At 43.0% G+C, this 20,666-nt stretch overlaps 1 protein-coding gene and 2 long non-coding RNA genes across 7 annotated transcripts in view; 1 reads left to right on the top strand and 2 right to left on the bottom strand.

The window, feature by feature from the left end:
* Positions 1-10,487, bottom strand: part of SPAG17 (sperm associated antigen 17) — a 282,801-nt gene extending 272,314 nt beyond the window's left edge. For 3 of the 4 annotated variants that reach the window (XM_045000963.1, XM_045000962.1, XM_045000966.1), the window contains exon 1: positions 10,274-10,486. In XM_045000963.1, the coding sequence (XP_044856898.1) occupies positions 10,274-10,375 (102 nt within the window). In that variant the 5' untranslated portion in view covers positions 10,376-10,486. Of the gene's footprint in view, positions 1-10,273 lie in introns of all 4 variants that reach the window. The other variant, XM_045000967.1, reaches the window with a different exon arrangement.
* On the top strand, positions 1,740-18,514 carry LOC123358753. Its single transcript, XR_006575779.1, has 3 exons — positions 1,740-1,799; positions 4,979-5,115; positions 18,029-18,514. It is a non-coding gene; the product is annotated as an uncharacterized LOC123358753 (long non-coding RNA).
* The window catches only part of LOC123358737, a 19,357-nt gene continuing 15,693 nt past the window's right edge, over positions 17,003-20,666 (bottom strand). For both annotated transcript variants that reach the window (XR_006575778.1, XR_006575777.1), the window contains exon 3: positions 17,003-17,959. This is a non-coding gene — a long non-coding RNA (uncharacterized LOC123358737). The remainder of the gene's footprint in view (positions 17,960-20,666) is intronic.

Raw genomic sequence — 20,666 nt, 5'->3', positions numbered from 1 at the left:
ATAAAAGGAAATGCTACATCTTCTCAATAAAACAGTTATAAGCAGGCCCACCAACGGGGGAGGCGAGGGTGTGTGTGCAAAGGGGGCAATTGCCCAGGGGCCCAGGAGATTTAAAAGGGCCTGGGGGGCCCCAGCCACCACCACTGCTGCAGTAGCAGCAATGGCAGCTGGGAGCCCTGGGCCCTTTTAAATTGCCTGGGTGGGCCGCAGGGCTCCTAGGCACATGTGACTGCGCCGGGCCCCGTGCCTTGGGGGGCCTTGCGGGGCAGTGTGGGAAGTCCCAGAAGTAACAGCTTCCCGGAAGTGACAAATTCCTTTCCCCACCCCACTCCTCGGGACAGCCCTGCCCCTGGGGCCCAGAATTACTCTCAGGGAGCCTGGTTATAAGAACATTTTTAATATAGTCAAAACAATGTATTTTACAGTAATCTCATTCTCAGGAAAAAACAGCTATTTTTACTGAAACAATTTTTGATGGGGAAAAAAAAAAGCCTGCAGCAGAGACCTGGCCAAATTATATGCAACTGAAAACAGGATCTTATAGTGGGAGGAGTCTGGCAACTACAAAAATAGGTATCCCCAGCAGCTCTAACTGTAATAATAAGAATAATGATGCCTAACACTTATAAAAGATTCCTGGGTCACTTTTTTTTTATTGTTGTTTTGTTTTGTTAGGTGCTCCAACTGCTCCATGGGTTGCAGAAGGACATTGAAATTTGGATAGTCCTAGGATCAGAGAGGTTTTTTGGCTCCATGAAAATCTATTCAAATTTAGGCAAATTATGTGCTGTTGAAAATTGCCATTTGTTTTTTGTTTTAATCAAAACAGCTTGTTTTTTGACAGCATGCAAAAAACCCTCCACTTTCTATAGCACTGCACATCCTGCTCCAGTATCACATTTCAGCATTTCACAAACTCAAACTGCAGATACAACATAAACAAACTGGATGCTCCATGTCATGTTCCATAGAACACCTTTGGCTTAAGGGAAAGTGCACAGCTCTAGAAGTATGTCTACACTGCATCTGAGAGCAAGCCTCTCAGCCCAGGTCCACAGACATGTGTTAGTGGGGCTACCACTAGCTCGTTAAAAATAGCTGGGTAGGCATTGCTTTGATGTTGGAGTTTGGGGGGTGAGCTTGAGAGCCAGAGCACAACATCAAAGCAACAGCTACACAGCTATTTTTAGCACAAGCCTCACTGACACAAGTTTGTGGACCCAGGCTGGGAGTCTCACTCCTAAATACAGTGTAGACATAGCTTAGGAGTCCAGCAACTGTGAGTTCTAGACTTACTTATATTAACTGTTGTGTACATTTCTAGAATTATTCAAAGCCCTTGTTATTAAGCAGTTCCTCTACTTAGATATTTGGTTACCACTTACTCAATACTCTGACAAAGTACATTCACCTGCAAAAAACTCTGCACACCTTTCCAATTTTTTTGAATTTTAACATTTGATATTAATGCCTGGTTTTATAAATATATACTGTGATAGACCCAGGCCAGTTGGGTACAGCAGAATAGCAGAAGGCAGATATACTGGCCACTGGATTAACAGTGTTCTGTTCCCTGACTGACCAGAGCAGGGGCTGTGCCAGGCTAATGAGAACACCTGACTCTAATTAACCTGCAAAGAGTCAGGTGAGGCCATTAAGTTAATGTGACCACCTGACTCTAATTAAGGCCCTGCTGATACTATAAAAAGGGCTCACTCCAGTCAGGCAGGGAAGAGCAAGTGCAGCTGAAGGGTTAGCTAATGAAGACACCCTCAAACCATCCTTAAGGGAGCTCTAAGGTAAGGGAGAAGCAAGAGAGCTGTGGGGAAGTGGCCCAGGGAAATATAGCAACTCTGGCAGTGAAAGGTCGGCTGCCAACAGCTGCTACCATTAGGGTCCCTGGGCTGGAACCTGGAGTAGAGGGTGGGCCTGGGTTTCCCTCAACCCACCACACTACAGGAATATCTCCTGGGAGGGGAAGTCAGGACAGGAGGCTAAACTGTTCTGAAATAAGCTCCCAAGGACAACAGACTGTGGGAGTTCTCTCACCAACCTCCTTGCAGCCTATGATGAAAAGGGCTCAGTAGACTGTAACCCTGCCCTAGAGAGAGAAGGGCTACGTGGAGGGTCACAGTGAGCCACTGAGGCTAGCATAAACTGCCTAGAAGTGCAGGACCCACAGGAGCAAGGTCAGAGCTCTGCCACAATACGTAATCAGAAATTTCTCACTCAATGTTATAAAATCACCAGAAACACTACATCCTGGGTAGTGTAAAGAGGCTCATTCTCCATTATAGTAACATCCTATTAAACAGAGATTTGATTATTATATTAATGTAGACTGTTTCTCTAAATGCAAACACACTGTTGTAGTAATTATCACTTTGTCTCTGATATTTACATGTTAGTATTTGTACACCTGTTAAACTGTCCTGAATACATAAACAGATAAAAACACTCAAACAAACAGTTCCTCACACACAACTAAGAGTTTACACAAACTAGAAGAAGAATCCAGATCACTACTATTCCCAAATCCCATTCATTTAACCACCCTGCCTATCAGAAACTGCCTGCCATCTTTGTCCTTACTTATACTGTCTGTAAAATGAGGCTGCTCATTCATCTGTAACCCACTGTCCCAGTGTGAGATGGGTCCTCTTTTAGTGGCTGATTCACACACAATACCAGACTTCTCTTGCTACCAGCTAATACAGTAAGTCCTGTAAATCAAGCAGTAGAAATCTATGCTGCAGTTCTAAATAATTTATCTTTACCTTTTCCTTTTAAAAAAAAAACCCTAGGGTATTATATTAAAATATACATAAACATGAATAAGCTTGCAAGTCAAACACTTAAGTCTGAAAATTCCTAAATTAAGGCTGCTCATCCATATACATTGATACAGTTTTTAACTATATAATTACATACTGTTTTTTCCATAGAACCCCATCTCATTCTGTCTGCAGGGTGGAAAGTGCTCAGGGAATTAAGACTATATTGTGAAAGAAGCTTTTGTTTGTAGGATCCTTGCCTTATTCCCTGTAGGTACATAGTGAATGAGGCAAGGGCCTGCAGGAAGAGAAAGGAAGATCTTGTGGTTAAGACAGTTGAAATGTAATGGGACAAATAATGGAAAGGCTGAGAAGGACTTGATCAATAAAGAATTAAAGGATGGTAATATACTAAATGCCAATTTAACATGGTTTAATGGAAAATAGGTCTTGTCAAATGAACTAGATAACTTGTGATTTCATCAAAACAAACTTTGTTGATAAAAATAACTGACATAATATACATGGACTTCCATAAGGCAGTTGAGTTAGTACGGTATTTTAATGATGAAAAGTATCAAACAAATTTAATATTGCACATATTAAGTGGACTACTAACAGATCTCAAAATGTAATTATAATGGAGAATCATTATTTAATAGAGTATTTTTAGTGGGGTCCTATAGGGACTAGTTTTCAGCTATTTATCAATGCTTTTTAATATTTCTATTAATGATCTGGAAGAAAATATAAAATCATTGCTGATGAAGTTTGCAGTTGACACCAAAACTGGAGGACTGATAAATAATGAAGAGGACAGATCACTGGGTCCAGGTCTATTCAATATCTTCATAAATGATTTGGATAATGGCATAGACAGCACACTTATAAGGCCTCAACTGGACTAGTATGTCTAGTTCTGATGCCAACAATTCAAGGATATTGAAAAATTGGAAAGAGTTCAGAGAAGAGCCATGAGAATAATTAAAGGATTAGAAAACATGCCTTATAGTGATAGACTGAGTTCCTTGAGTCTATTTAGCTTAACAAAGAGGGTTAAAGGAGAGAGTTGATTACAATCTGTAAGTAACTATATGGGGAAGAAATATTTAATAATGGGCTCTTCAATCTAGCAAAGAAAGGTATAACACAATCCAATGGCTGGAAGTTGAAACTAGATAAATTCAGCCTGGAAATAAGGTGTAAAATTTTAAAAGTGAGAGTAATTAACCATTGGACAATTTACCAAGGGTTGTGGTGGATTCTCCATCAGTAAAAACTTTTTAATTAAGATTGCATGTTTTTCTAAAAGATCTGCTCTAGGAATTATTTTTGGGGAAGTTTTATGGCCTGTGTCATACAGGAGGTCGGACTATATGATCACAATGGTCCCTTCCAGCCTTGGAATCTATTGAAGTTTGCAGATGACACAGACTGGTCAGGTAGTAATAATAATGAGGACAGGTTGCTATTACAGAGTTATTTGGATTGCTTGATAACCTGGGTGTGATCCAGCAACGTGCATTTCAACATGGTTAAAGGCAAGGCCATACATCTAGGCAAAAAGAATGCTTAAAGCAGTGGTTTTCAACCTGTTTACCATTGTGGGCCACATATTCGGCCCACAATGTGTTATGCGAGCTGCATCCAATACTACCTGTATGGCCCTGAGGATGTCACAAGGGCTGCAGTTGTGTGCTGATTGGGCCGCAAGCAGCCCGTGGGACACAGGCTGAGAGCCACTTGCTTAAAGAATGGGGGATTGTATCCTGGAAACAAGTGACTCTGAAAAGGACCTAGGGTCATGCTGGATAACCAACTGAACATGAGCTCTCACTCTACTGTAATACTGTGGCCAAAAGGACTAATGTGATCCTTGGATGTATAAACAGAGGAACGTGGAGCAGGAAGGTTATATTACCTTTGAATATGGCACTTGGTGAGACCACTGCTAGAATACTGTGTCCACTTCTGGTGTCCACACTCCAAACAGAAAACATCCCCACACACAATAAGAATTTGAGGACTGGAAATATGCCTTACAATAAAAAAATTAAGACTTTGGGCAGGAATGGAACTGAAGGGAAGGCATACAGCAAGCCTTTTGACCAAGGTACAAGGAAAGCATCTACCAGTGAACCCCAGCTGTGATCCACTCAGGAACAAAAAAGATGACATTTTTTGTTTGCTCTTGTTGCATACAGTTCCACCGTGGGAGTTCCTCACCACTAGAAAATGGACCTGGACACATCCAGGAGAAGAGACAACTTTTGGTGGCGTGCAAACAACCTGCTCACAACCTGCTCAGGTGGTCTGCTGGAGAGTTCTGAACTCCTGGAAGGTAAGCCGCTCTCCAGTTGATGGAACTGGTGATGTGATCTTCCTCTGGAAGTTCTGCCTCCTGGCATAATTTTGTCAAACGGGCCCTGCCTGGTTTGTTTACATACAGACAACAGCAGCCATGATGTAAGTACCAACAAATTCTGCCCCTTGATATGCGGAAGGAACGCCATGCAAGCTAAACTGATGGCCTGAAGCTCCCTGATATTTATATGGAGACTTAGTTCCTAAGGAGACCAAAGGCCCTGAGTCTTGGGGATCCAAGTGAGCTCTCCAACCTAGATCTGATTCATCTGTGACTAAGTCAGCAACTGTTGTGGAGGGACAAAGGCAACTCCCTTGCAAACATCTGCAGGTTGTACCCACCAGTCCAGGGAGGACTTGATGACTTGAATCATCATCTCCCTATGACGACGGGCTGGTGAAAACACCAAGGCTAGCCAACCCTGTTTACTGGAGTACAGTATGGCATGCTGCATCATGTAAGTGAACACTGCCATGTGTCCTACAAGTTTGAGGCAGTTCTGAACCATACTGATAGGATGGGCCTTTAGGTCTAGAGCAATGACCCACATTGCTTGGAACCTCTGCTCCAGCAGAAAAGCCCTAGCCTTTGTAGAGTCCAGGACTACCCTAATTAGGTCTATTCTTTGAAGAGGAGTCAGGATAGATTTCTCTGTATCGATTAGGAGCCCCTCTGCACTGAAAATGGACTGAATAATGGCTACATTGGAAAGTACCTGTGACCTGGATCGGCTCCTCACTAGCCAGTCATCCAGGTAAAGGCACACATGGATTCCTGAGCTTTGCAGGAATGCTACTACTACTACAGCCATGCATTTTGTGAATACGTGATGGGCTGCTGACAGGTTGAAAGGCAGTACTGTGAATGGATAGTGGGATCCATTGACCATGAATCTGAGAAACTTTCAGTGGCTCTGGTGAATCACCATGTAATAATAGGTGTCCTTTAAGTCAAGCACAGCATACCAGTCCCTAAGGGATAATAGAGGCCTAAAGAAAACAAAATTCCAGAAGTTTACTCTAGCATTTGTTTAACTGTCTTAGACCTAAAGTAGGCCTGAGACTCCCTTTGTCTTCGGGATTAAAAAGTAATGGGAATAAAATCCATTCCCTCTGAACAATATAGGAACTTCCTGTAGGCCCCAACAAGGAGGACAGACTGAAGTAGCATACTCTCCTAGAGTAATACATGAAGAATGATGGGAGGAGGGACAGCAAGAAGGGCAAACAGCAATAAATTGAAGTGTATCCCAGTTCCACCATGTTTAAGACCCACTGATCCATGGTGATGTGTGTCCAAGCTCTGAGGTAGTGGAATAGGCGTTTGGCAAAAATTTGGGTGGAGAAAGACTAAAATCCTCTCCTATGCCTAGAAACTATGGTTTCATGTCATGGTTGAGGAACAGTTGTGGAAACGCAGTGTATGTAGGAAGGTTGCACTGTGTCCTGTGCTGTACCTCTTCTGGAGACAAATAGAGTGTCAACTTACAGAGCTGGCAAGCCACCATTAACTTCTCTTAAAGCAGTAACTATTTAGATGGCTAGCCATGTTCTAAAATGGTGGTTTTCCTAAAACATATTTATGTGGACTGTCCCATCCCCCTTCCCTCTGGCTTCTGTACACCAGTGTTTCTCAGCAACCAGTCCATGGACCAGCACTGGTCCTTGATCTGCCTGACACAGCAGGGCTGGCTTGTTGCCTTCCTAAACTATCTAAAAGGTTGAGAAACACTGTTCTACACACCACAGTTTGGAGCTTTTTCCTATGTAAAATATTTTGGAAGAGATATACTGTTCAGATGTTGCTGTGGCAGACAAGAAATGGAGAGCGAAGGGATAGATGTGTATCTGTCTTTGTTTAAAGTAAAAATTTCTAAATTCTATTTGCATTGAAATAGCGTACTGTAAATTTAGGAAGTCTCTCTGATTCTAACATGAACCCTGCATGTTTTAAGAATAATAGGAAGGCACTATGAATATTCTTACATAGTCGCTGGGTCTGGAATGAAAGAAAGCAATCTAGCTGGAGTGATTACAAATTTAGGAAAGACTGTAGATAGAGAAGAATATTTAGAACCACCTCTCCCCTCACCCAAGTTTATTCAAACTCCCTTTAAATAAAACCAAACCAATTCCCTTCCCCAGAGTCTAAATACCCCTAAGTCAGGCACACTAATGTGTTGTGAGGGACTATAAAAAAAGTTCTCACAAAGATCTTGCTTAATTACAACTGCTCTGCAGCTCCTGGAGACAAATTTGTCTTTTCCTGCCCTAGTCGTTGGAGGGTCTGGTAAACCAGCAATCTACAGCAGACATTTGGACAACCCAGGTTAGTTGGCCATTTTCAGACTGCTTCATCCTAGAGAGCTTTGGTGGGAGGAACACCATGACAATTTACTTTATTTCCCTTTCCTGGTAATGTGATTGTCTGGCTCCTTGTAGTATTGCTTATTCTTGTGGTATTTGGCGTTTTTCTTAAAGCCCCAACTCCTAGAGTCATGTGCTTATATTAGAATCTCAGCTATGTTACTAGTCCTAATGGTTACAGAGAGAAATCTTGAAAATGTGAAGTCCAAAGGCTCAAACACCAAGAGAGAAACATTTTTATTTTAAATTTCCTAATTGTTAAGCCAATCTCATGATTTCTGAGGCTTGACTCATGATTTTTTTGAAGTTTAGGATAGGCAGTACTGCATCTGGCTCTCTTTGCAGCCAACAAGGAGAAAGTTGGTAAAGTCAGACTACTTATCAGCAGTTTTTGCAAACTCATGAAGTTGCTGCATGGGATAAAATTGTAAAGGAATCTCAGTTCCCATTTTGGAATGCAGAGTTATGAGGAGCCAGGTCTGAGGGCTAGTAAGAGGGGAGACTGGGATGAGGAACTGGGTGAGGGACTTGGACATGGAGCCAGACTGGATTTGATTGGGACAAGGAGCCAAAGGAGGGCTGTGGGGACTGGGGACAAAGACCCAAGTAGATGGAGGAAGACTGGGACTGAGAATAAGTCCAGTAGACCAGACTCTCCTCAGAGCTTGGAATACAACCCAGATTCCTGAGTGTCAGCATTCTTTTGCATCAGCTAACATCTGTGAAGCCCACTGGCAAAGCATATCTCATATCCTCTAATGCTGGTCTACACTGACTACAAACTCCTCCTATCAATTATAGTCCATTAGTCCAAGTGGCAGAGATCTGTGTTCTCTCTCTGTGTGGCTATATATATCTTCCTACTGTATTTTCCACTCCATGCATCTGATGAAGTGGGTTTTAGCCCACAAAAGCTTATGCCCAAATAAATGTTAGTCTCTAAGGTGCCACAAGTACTCCTCATTCTTTTAACCCTGTTAATGACACCCATGCATGTTGTCACCATGGTGACACATGATAGATTTTTTCTCCATTTTGCTTTTTTAAACCAAGGAAACTATATTTAAAAACTACAATAAAGGAACATTAAGTTTGCAAAGTGGAAGATTATCATAACGAACACAGAAGGGTGCCAGTGCATTGGCAACTTTAATTCTAGTATTACTTGACTTTTCAATTGTAATGTTCCTTCAATGTAGTTTTTGTACGTAATAAAACAAATAGATCAAGGATATTAAAAGGAGATTAATAGAATTTGGAGCATATTATGGCCAGTTTAAATGCAAAACAGGTCAGTAGTGACCAAAAGCTGTTGCCATGTGATGGCTGTTGGCCTCCTGTGAAACAAGTTGATGGTCACGGTCCAATTTCCAGTGGACAATGTCTGCATCACAAAAGCTGCCACTATAAGTAGAACTAATTGCTAACGAGGCAGTGAAATGTCAATCTCAGGGCCAACAACTGAACAGGCAATGGAGACTGACTTCCCCTCTCACTCTCAGAAATAAGGGTTGAAATTAATTAGTTGGAGAAAAATAGGGGATTTCAGTCTTTAAAGTTGTTGAGCAGCACTTAATTAAAAAAACAATTGTTTGATTGTGAATTAAACTCCTGATATCTGGCTATTATTGACCCAATAATAAAAGCAGTCTTTTCAGGTAAGCATATAAAAACTTGGCATCAGTACATTAACTGGTAAATTGTTCAACCAATTTTTAAAGCAGCCTGCTTTATTTAAAAGTCCTTATCTGCTTAAATAGAGGTCACCCAATTCCTGGAGGGGGCACAGCAGTGACCCAATAAACAGAAAGGCCATGGAAGCCATTTGTCTCTCTTGCAAAAGCAGTGCTAGAAAAACATATGCTACATAAATATTATTGTTTTGCTAAACTGCTACATTATTTTGAAATCAAATTCTTTCTAGCAAGTTAAGATTTATTAGAATTACGTTATTTACATTGGACCTGGAAACCTAAATATGCTTTTAGATCCTCACACACCATAAAAAAGGGTCTTTTAGCTAAATGCTCAAGTAGGAAAATTATAGCTTCACATTTTCAACGCTACAGTTAATGCTGTGTCAGCACCTCCATCAAACCTAGTTGTTCAGCAGCTTATAAAAGTTCACTCTGAACTGAAAGTTGGCATCCAGTCTCAGAAAGAAAAGTCTAAAAAAGAATGAATCTGTTTGGCTGCTTTTCCTTTAAACAGTGTGCAAAGTGCACAGAGGAAGGTTATCTTTTTAAATTTGTTGTTCTACTGCTGTGTAACTTAAGGATGGGTGACCTGGACAGCCCACTATATTACACAAATATTTTAGCACCACTAATAAATTCTTGAACTAGTTTACCTGCAACAGAAATAAGCAAACACAATAATTTACTGAATGGAAAAAAGTTACTTTTATTCTTGCCCTCAGAAGGTACACTGAAGCGGGCTGTGCTTACTGAGAACATACAGTAGCCCAGGGATTGGCTACCTTTGGCAAAAGCCCCCTCCCGGCTTCACCTCTTGCCCCCTTAATCCCCACTATGCCCCACCCTTCCCCCTTTAACCCCCACCATACCTACAGTTGCCAACCCTCCAGGATTGCCCTGGAGTCTCCAGGAATTAAAGATTATGCCATGTGAGGCAACCTCCAGGAATATATCCAACCAAAATTGGCAACCCTAACCATGCCCCTCCTTGCCTCCTTAACCCCCACTTGCCCCTGTACCCCCAGACCTCGCTGTGCCGCCCCCACCCCCCTGTACCCTGCCCCCTTTCACCTCCTCCAGGCGGGCGGACACCAGTCCGGCCTCCCAGCTCTTGGCAGCGGGTCCGGCGCCCCCGGGGGAGCTGCCTCCGCTCTTAGGCCGCTTCGGCCCCATGGGGCGCTCGGAGTCTCCCCCAGCTCAGTTCGGACCGCGACCGGGTCCTCACGCCGTATCCATAGCAACCCTACTCCCGCCCGCACGACGGGGCTCCTTCCGGGCACGCCCACCACGCTGTCTCCATAGCAACCAAGCTCGACGCTGGCGGGGCGAAGGGGTAGCGGGCGCGGATAATACTGTTGCCCCCCCCCCCCCCCCCCCCGTGTCTCCGTGCGCGTGCCCGCCCACAGCACAGTGTGCGCGTGGCAGTGACCCCTCCCTGCCTGTCCCCGCCCAGTCGCGGGGAGCGCGTGCCCAGGGATCAGGGCGTGGGGAGCCTCGCGCCCCGCGCGGTAGGGAGGGGCCGACGTTCATGTAGCAGCAGCTGCGGCCCGCCTGACTGGAGCCCGGCGGCCCCACCACGCGTTGCGCCGCGTGCCGTCAGGCCGCTGGTGCGGAGTTCATCTCTGGGCCGGTGCAGAGGAGACGGGCTTTGCGCCTCCCCGGGAGCAAGTTACAGCCACTTGAAGGCTAATTACTATATTTAATGTCATTCCCAAAGTGATTCCGAGGTCAACGCCCTTATAAACTGTGTCCTCAAGTACCCCCCTGTTGGTGCCACTAGGCCTGAGTAAACCAAAGTTGTGACTTTGGGCCTGAAGTGAACCAAAGTTCTTACATGCTGTGAACTTTAACCAGCCTAAGATGCTAACAGACTGCAAGCAAAATGTGTAACTGTCAGCAATCTCAGCTTGCAAATGTAGGAGTTTAAAACAGCAAAAGTGGCAGGGAGGAGGGGGAGAGGGGGAAGGAAAATCTGTATGCGTTTGTTCTGTCAAGGCCAGAGATAAGCTTGTGGATGAGAACCTTTTCTAACACGCTGAAATGTAATGCTTAATGTAGCTGCTGCTGGGAAGGGAGGGGTGAGGGGGAAAACCGAACAAAAGGCTTACACAAACAAGTGGGGTATAAATGCTGGGATCCCGCCTGCGCGCGGGTGTGCAGGATTTGAGAATGCTTTTCTCCCTGGCACCATATTTGGGCTCAAATAAACCTGGTTTTTGCTTCTCCACCCTGGTGTGATAATTAGTGCGACGCACACCGGGCAACGAACCTGCTGTTGCTCCGCCTCGGGCTCTTTGAGCCGGCAACACCCCTAGGTCTGTTCTGCACCATGACTTGTGTGACTCGTCTCATGCAGGGCTAGCGCAAGAGTGTCTGTTTCATCTGGGCTCTTTCTGCCCTGTTCGTTGGGGCTAGGAGGAGGTAGTGGGTCCTCTCTGAGCCCCTCCATGCTGACACTAGCTTGGAGGAGTCCACGTGGCCCATCTTGGTGCCTCCGCAGTGAGACTCAGGGCTGAGAGAAGGCTGCATGGTCCACCTGGGTATTTTACCTACTACACAGACACTAGAATGGGGAAGAAGGTGTGTTTCCTATAGGTATTTTCCTGTGGATGCCAAGGGCTAGAAGGAGAGTGGCCCACCCTGGTCACAGGAGGGACAGTCTTGTCTTACTGGTCTCAGTATGCAGCCAGTCATCTGCAGCTTTATTGTCTCCTCATCTTCAGTGTACTGAAATATCTTTATTAACAGAGCTTCAGCATATAGATGTTATATTTTCACCTTTCTGTATCATTATGGGCAACTCAGAGGGAAAGACTGGGGCAGTCTCCTATATCAGGTACCCTCCGATTAGAAGTACCTGGGGACTGCCAGCCTTGGGCTTTTTCCCCAGAGCATCCTTCTAAAACGAGTGCTGGGCTGTGTCTAAATTTGGAGGATGCAGCCCCTTCAGAGGGGAAGAATGAAAGGCAGTGCGCTCTAATGTGACTAACATGAAATTTCAAATCCAAACAAGCATGCTGGCAGCTTTGGCATGTCTGAGTGAGTTCACACAATGGTGCTGGAGCATGACCTCAGCCTGGATGCCTGCTGCGTGGTGACTCAGAGGTCTGCATAGGTGTGGGCAGCTAGGCCCACTCCCAGGCCTAAATCACACTACAAATATTACCATATGTTCCTGCACTGGGACTAGAAGGGGAGAGGGAGGCACAGCTGGGAGAAAGCAGGAGAGCTGCCAAGATAAAGAATTCATTACAGAGGAATCATGTTGTGATCTCACACTAGAGACGAGTGAAATATTTTGTGTGATTTAACATTCTGTGAAAATATCCCAAACCACATGCTCCCTCTCCCCCAACCCCACTTATACCTATCTGAGTTGCTCAGAACATACAATCTTTATTTTAATTTCATAGAAGCCTTGAAACCCTGCTGTTCAGTGCATTATTGATTTAGTCTGAACTTCATTCTAGGAGGATACTGACCTATTGTGTACTCTCTGAAAGGCCTATAATTATGCACTCATAAGGGAGAAGTGGGAACTCAGGCTTATGGGTTATGTGAGAGACAGTGAGTCTTCTAGTATCCTACCTTCACATTATATAGAATCACCTTTCCCTGTCTCTGCAGAAAGATGTAGTTTATAGCCCCTCTTGAAGCAGGGAGAGATGCCCACAGTTTTTGCCAAGACACATTAACATTTTCTTCACCCCATTTCTTGGCAGGAGGCCACTTTACTTTTCTGAGGTTTTTCATTTGGTGCCAGAAACAGAAAAGTCAGACACCAGTTGCTGGCAGAAATGTAGGGGTATGACATTTCCCTATCTTGACTACAGTCCTGTATATAGAGGCTATGTTTGTACCTGGTGTGTCAGGAGTGAGGTGCATTGGCAGAATATTGGGGAAGAGAAGTGGGATTGGAATAACAGATGATGCAGCAGGCCAGGACTAAAATGCAACATATAATGTAGTTTTGCAGCTGTGCAAGTTGTCACATAATACCCTTACTTTGAATTGTGTTTCTGAATCCAGGCCTTTCTTATGATTTTTTTTTAAATCTCTAACCTTTATGATTATGAAGTAAACCTTCACAAAGTCAAATGAGTGTAACCATTGCACAGATGGCTTGAGTCTACAAACAGCTTGAAACAATATCCCTGAGAGGTGTGAACTGACCCATTTGTACCCTTTACATATTAATACTGAAGCATAACTATGATTATTTGAACTAAAACAGTTAACTATTTTACTGCTAATCATTTTAGCGACTACATTCAGCTACAGTGTTAACTATGATTGTTGGATGTATAGGCAGTTACTGAGGCAAGCTGAAGTAGGGCAGCTGGTTTCTGGGAATTGAGGAGTTCATTCCCTTCCCCAAATGTAAAATCACCTCCATTGTTTCTCCAAAGAGGGAGGAAAAGAGGAAATGTATCTAATCCAGTGGTTCTCAACCTATTTATTATTGTGGGGCAGCTTCAACCCCGAAGTCTGCTGGTCGGGGCCGGGTGGCAGGGCAGCTATGCGACAGCCCCAACCTTGGACCCCGCTGGCAGCCCCGACTCTTGTATCCCAAAACACCAGACAGTCTCCCATAGCTCAGATACCAAAGCTACAATTGTCTCCTGGTCACTTGAAAAACCTTCCATTTAACTCTGATAACTCTAATAGGCAGTATTTGAAATCTTAATTTGGAGACAGCATTACATTAAGTGACTTTAATATAAGATAAATAAAGAGTTACTATACTGATTGGATTAGACTGGAATGGGGGAAGTGGAGAAATTAAGAGGGGACAGTACTTGGGAGGACCCTGCCATGTAATTCAGGGGTACAGGTTGCTAGTGATGAATATCCTCAACAAATTCCTATAGCCTCTGCTGTTATCATTGACAGACTAATTATTTAAAGCTGCCTGAATTTTCTTTTTTATAGGAATAAATGTAATTTTTTAAAAAAGTCTTTATCCATTTTGTATTACTGAAAAACAAGTACACAGACATCCAATTTAATTTCTGAAGCCTTCAGTTTGTAGTCCAATTCCGTGTGTGTGTGTGTATACGCATGCACACACACACGCAATGCTTTTTTCCTCTATATTGCCAATGACATTAGAATATCTGGCAAAACCCAAAATGTAATCCATTATCACCTGTCAGTAAATTGGCTTCTAAACTCCAGCTGGATGCAGTGAAACTGTCTGTTCAACTCCATGGAAGAGAAAAGAAGCCTCCCTCTGGCATTTGGTATTGTATTCCTACTCCTGCCTCTGGCTCATTGGGTGTTGGAAGCATTTCAGCCCAGCCAGTCAGTAGAAAGGTCCAGCTTCTGACTTCTCTAAGAGCTGATCAGCTTTATGTCTGCCCATTTCAAATCAAATCAGAGGGTTTATTCTAGTCCCTTACACAAAGAAATCAGAACAAATCATTTTTTCCTTTGGAAAAGGTTTTCCACAGCCCTAATGCTTCCCTCTTTCCTATGCTTCCGTCTCCTATTTCATGGCCTTCTTCCTAAGGAGGAATAAATTCCCTTTCAACTGTCATCATAACCACACAGTCATCCACAGAGGTCCACTGTTTAACTGCCTGAGAAGACTTCTCAGAAAATCCTGCTTCCATAGACTCCCATCTCCTACCATCCTGGGCAGCAAGAAATCAGGGAAGACCACCTAAACAAAGCAAATTCTGAAATTTAAATAGTATACTATCAGAACAAAAATAAAACTACTGGGCTGCGTCTGGTTCATAAAAAACAAACACCACGGTGTGATGGTGGGCAGGGCTAATGCCCAACCATACCCAGGCCATGCAATAAAAAAATATTATTGATGATGATAAGGGAAAACAAGAGGTGGAAAATGACCACAAATACTAAAATGCTTTGGTCATAATTGTATGGTTAATGCATAGAATCACTGCAGAGCAAAGTGAAGCCTGTTTGGGTGCCAAAATTGGGTATTTCCATACCTTAACGTGGTTGAATGTCTTTTAGGTTTAACTGTGAATTTCCTGATCTTAGAAGGCTTAGTTTGGGGATAATTACATCACCATAGTATATTTTACTGTTAAATTCCTTATGTGTACTCTCAACATTAACTCAGGTCTCTTAATCTTTTTTTCCTTTCCCCCACATTCCCTTGCACAAACACACCCCAGTTTCCCTCTCCCTTCTGCCCTTTCTGTTGAGTAGATCTGGTGCAGTGGGTAGCTTTTGAAAATAAATATTTAAAATTAATTGCAATTTTCTCCCCATTTTTCATATTTTTCATTATTCTCTCAGCATAGGCTGGTGCTTAAAATCTTCTTTCAGAGAAACTCACTAAAAAAGACATAATTTCTCAGAAAATTCATTCTTTACTTAAAGAGTAAATGCTGTAATTGTAGGGAGGACAGACAATTTTCCTACATAACAAACAGTCTGAATCCCTACTTTCAATGTAAAACTCAACTCAAACTATGGAGCTGCAACTGGCATCTCTGTAATATAATAACTTATTAATGAGGGTTTCTAATTATCTTAATTACAACTGAATTTCTTCAAGTGAAGCCTACATCAGATTTCAGTGAGCTTGAACTATATGAAAAGTCTGAAGGGTTTATGTTATTTCGTTACTGAGAACAGGACTGAAGTGGTCTGAAAATGAATACATTTCTTAGCCCTGGTCTACACCCAGCCCCTGGTTCGAACTAGGGTACGCGAATTCAACTACGTGAATAACGTAGCTGAATTTGAACTACCCTAGTTCGAATGACTTACCGTCCAGACGCCGCGGAAGCGAACTCCGCGGCTCCAAGGTTGACTCCGGCAACTCCTCCTGCCGCGGTGGAGTACCGGAGTCGACCGCGGCGCTTCCGGAGTTCGAACTATCGCGTCTAGATCAGATGCGATAGTTCAAACTCCGAGAAGTCGAACTCGCCGCGTCGACCCGGCGGGTAAGTATAGACGTGGCCTTTTTGACTTTAATAGTTACTCCTGATGTATACCAGCTAGAAAGTAAAATCAGGCTCTTTGCGTCTCAGGGTTTGTCATTAATTCTGCCAAAGCAATGCTTTTATTGTGCTTCTACACTGTGTAGCCAGCTATACCAGATGCTCTGTCTATGATGCTCAGACTCAATGTGAAAAGGCACAACACTTGGCTACATTATACCATTTTTCTCGCTCCAAAAATAGGAACATGAAGGCCTGAATTAAGGCATGGGCACTATAGCCTCATACAGAGGATCCTACTCCTCATGTCATTTGATTATGTTAAAATCTCCACTTCCTTTAAAAACAAAATCAAAAATGTAAGTCTCTGCCCTCATAGTTGTGAAGAAAAGCTTGAAAATGTGACCCAAGTGTAACCAATTTATCAGCATCTGTCTGAGTCTGCAGACAGCCTGAAACAGTAGCTTTAAGAGGGATTAATTGCTCCAGGCCTCTCAATGGGGGCTTAGCTCAAAGAGCTACTGCTTAAGCAGCCCTGCCAACATCGTTCCGGCAGAGGACTCTTGAGTGTGGCAGGAGAAGAAGAGTGCAGTGGGCCTGGCCCACCCACCCAAGCAGATACTTACCCCAGCAGCTGGGGTGTATTTGGGGACACCTGCTGCTATTCTGACCTTCTGGAGTAGTGGCGCAGTGCTGCCACTCTTGGTGAGAAGGGACAAGGGCAGTAGCATGGAGTCCCCTCTGAGAGGGGAGCTGCCCCCCTACCATTCCAAGTGGGAGGCAGGGCCCTGGCACAGGGGTGGAGCCACAGAGATCCCATGTGGTGGTGTGCCAAGAACCCTGAATATGTGTGACTTTTTTGTTATAGACAACTGGAAAACCCTATTCAGAGGACCATACTGAGATGGTGTTCTTTTCTTGGTTTTGCAGTTCCTATGATACAGTTTCCCTCATTGACAAAGGCAAATCTTTGTCTCTGTTTTATGGGATCCACGTCCCTTTGAGATTTTTTATAAACAAAAGCAACCATCACCTCCCAAAAATATAATAAAAGCTGCACTAGGAACACTTCAGTTTCAAAGCAGCCTTTCATTACATTCAAGCTCTCAAATTTCTTCATGCTATACTTATGTCTTTCCATATACTATAGTATTGTCCAAATCATACTAGTCCAGAAACTGGCCTTTCAAGATCAGTCCAGTAATCTCTTCTGGAAAGCACTAGAGGCAGATGCAAACCCAGTAGGTACATAGCAAAACCAAAAAATAATCTTTATAAATCCCAGATTTTGCCCATAAAAACACCTGATGAGATGCACTCTGCAGATCCAAGGAAGTGGAAATCTCACTATCTTTGTTCAAAGGTATGCTGGTCTGTGGATCATAGGTGCTCCATCCATGGTCCATGCAGAATTTGATGGTGGTCTGCAGAGAGTTGGCTTGTCACATAGTGGTGGCCTTCATCTTGTCTTAGCTGCTAACTGCATTGAAGGGCAACTAAAATACATCAGTGATTTCTTCATATTACTTTTTCATGTAAGCAATTGTAGTTGCAACACAGATGTTGTAGGGTCATGCAAGAAAAGGGAGACAGTCCATGTAATCATAAATGTGAGTGGAGGTGTCCATAATACAGTCTCTCTACTAGTATGTGGTCCCCACTTTTAAAAAGGTTGGGAACCTCTTCCTTAGCAAACTGAGCTCACTTCCTCAGTGTGTGGCAATTGGTGACTGGAAGTCATAATTAACTATTAAGTTCATACAGATTTGCAAGAATACAGAATGCACAGTGCAACACCATCTGATCTCTGGGCTGAAGAGAGTGGAAAAGGCTGAGGAGGAAAAGGGCACAATTATAATGGGTTCCTAAGCTAACACGCCCCCTCTCCCTCCCCCCAAAGGAAGGGCTGAGTCATGATGTCTATCAAGCACTGAATGGAGCTACTTTGGATCTACAATGGAAGATCGTGGACTAGACTATTAATTTTTCATGGCTTTTTCCCAAGGGAGGTAGGACGTGTGAAAATAGTGTGATTGGAGCTTAAGACAAAGAACTGAGGTGTGAGCAGAGTATAATAAGAACCTGCGGTGTCAGGGTAAAGGGGTGAATGCAGGACATTTGAGCAAGGCAGACAGTTGTACTGCAAGCATGCCCAGGCATGTAAACTTTGCTTTACCATTCTAATCTAATGTACCTAAATACTGTATTCCAGTTGACTAATAAATGACGCCTTGTTTTGAAAGGGCTGTCCTGTGTTGCTGCAAATATCTCCTGGTTGTGTAGCTCCCACAAGATAAGTCTCAACAGGTATCTAAACTCTCTGGGACTTGTTTAAGGAGCCCTGGTGAGAAACAGATGCTGAGGCCAGGGAATCTGTCTCGGACTAATGGAGTCACAGCTTTTCCCATTGTAAGAAGTGGAGGCCAGGGCCTAGCACTAAGAGGGATGCATAGAACACCCTGTGGATCCATAACAGCTAGCACTGGACGACAACTTCCACTCCATATATTTGGAATTTTTGAAGGAGAGAAATAGGCATGAAAATAGAATGTTTTAATGTTTTGAAAGACTGCAAACTTGACCTAGAAAGGAAGCCCTGGAAATAATTTGCAATAGATTTTGTAAAGAACTACTGATCAATCCGGTATATGATAAGCCATGCGTGTCCTTCAGAATTGCTTCGTGGGAAATTGATGCAAATCAGATTAAATCTTTGTGTTCTCTAAAAGCCTAATTCTTACTCAAATTACATGACAATTCAGCACAACAACATTTACAAGACATAATTTGAAGAAAGCAAGATACAAGAAAACAGTATATAGTGTTAAATATCCATATTTTCAGTATGGTTCTTTTGTATGAATTTGTAAATGTGGTACTGTAGAAGTCAAATCAGTTAACTTTGGTGATCCAGTTCAGAATGTGAAACAAAAAGGCCTGTCCCCTCTAAGTTAGCAGATTGGAAAATGTTGAATGATATACACCTTTCAGCCATAAGAGCAGAGCATCCAGATATTCAGACACTTCAATATTAGAGATCGTATAAATACCTACATATCATAGACAGACAGGTTCCTGATTCCCTCAGTTGAATGGACTATGATAAATTGTTTACTTGCTGTGTACATCTATCCCCCAGAAAAGTAAAGCTGAACATTAGAACTCGGTCACTCAAGTGGACCAGAGAGTATTGTAATCAGAATATAAATTGCTGATCCGCTCTGGTATTTAGTGTATTCATTTGTTTCAGCGGCACTATGATGTTAAAATATTTAAAATGTTATTTTGGTTAACTCACATGTATACTTATGAGAGTTATTATGGAATTCTATTCAGTATGTCTGGTAAAAGCTGTGCACATTACAAAGAGGTATGTGATGGTGTGAGATACCCTGGGAACTGGCTAGGTGGCAGTAGCTCATACTCATGTAATGCTTCTGCTGTGACAATCTGAAATACAGCCTTCGATAAGAGCCTGGTGAAATTTTTTCAGATTCTACATTTCTCAGCTGGAAAAAAGTTGCTTTAGGTCAACCAAAACCTTTTGTGAATTCATGTCAATTTCATAAAATTGTTTTTGTATACATGAAGAAAGGCTTGTTTTTTGTTTTTTGAAACGGAACAAACTACTCTACCTATGATATTGGTTAAAAGTTCCTGATTTCAAGAACCTGTTCAGTTCTGTACTGCTGCTGTTTTTCACTCTCTTAATTATAGTGAATACCAGCATCCACCTTAGTGACATTCAACTGAACAAAATTAAAGGAACACTCTGCTATATGTCTGTGTATTTATTTCAAATTCAGATAAGACTGTACCAAATACAATAGTATTAGTTCTTTTTAAGATTAACATAATTAACACTTTAAAAGATAAAAAGTTGCAGGTAACACTGACCTCCAACCACGTGGGCAGTAATATAATTGAGTAACACAATTCAACTTGAGTAATGGGGCTATAGCAGGGGTAGGCGACCTATGGCACGCATGCCAAAGGCGGCACGCGAGCTGATTTTCAGTGGCATGCACACTGCCCAGGTCCTGGCCACTGGTCCGGGGGACTCTGCATTTTAATTTAATTTTAAATGAAGCTTCTTAAACATTTTAAAAACCTTTACTTTACATACAACAATAGTTTAGTTATATATTATAGACTTATAGAAAGGGACCTTCTAAAAACATTAAAATGTATTACTGGCACATGAAACCTTAAATTACAGTGACTAAATGAAGACTCAGCACACCACTTCTGAAAGGTTGCTGACCCCTGGACTATAGGGTACATGTCATGGACTGTATCATTGCATACACACATTGAGAGGCTTTAGTGTTTGGATGCTTGGCATGTTAAGGTCATGCTAGGAGAAACCTATGCTATTAGAACATAAAACTTCTAGTGTAGACAGGGGCGGCTCCAGACCCCAGCACGCCAAGCGTGTGCTTGGGGCGGCATGCCGCGGGGGGCGCTCTGCCGGTCGCCGGGAGGGCGGCAGACGGCTCCGGTGGACCTCCCGCAGGCATGCCTGCGGAGGGTCTGCT

The sequence above is a fragment of the Mauremys mutica genome, chromosome 1 (genome assembly GCF_020497125.1).
Source record: "Mauremys mutica isolate MM-2020 ecotype Southern chromosome 1, ASM2049712v1, whole genome shotgun sequence".
NCBI lineage: Eukaryota > Metazoa > Chordata > Testudines > Geoemydidae > Mauremys > Mauremys mutica.
The sequence above is the reverse complement of the archived record's forward strand: the minus strand, read 5'-3'. Positions and strand labels throughout refer to the sequence as shown.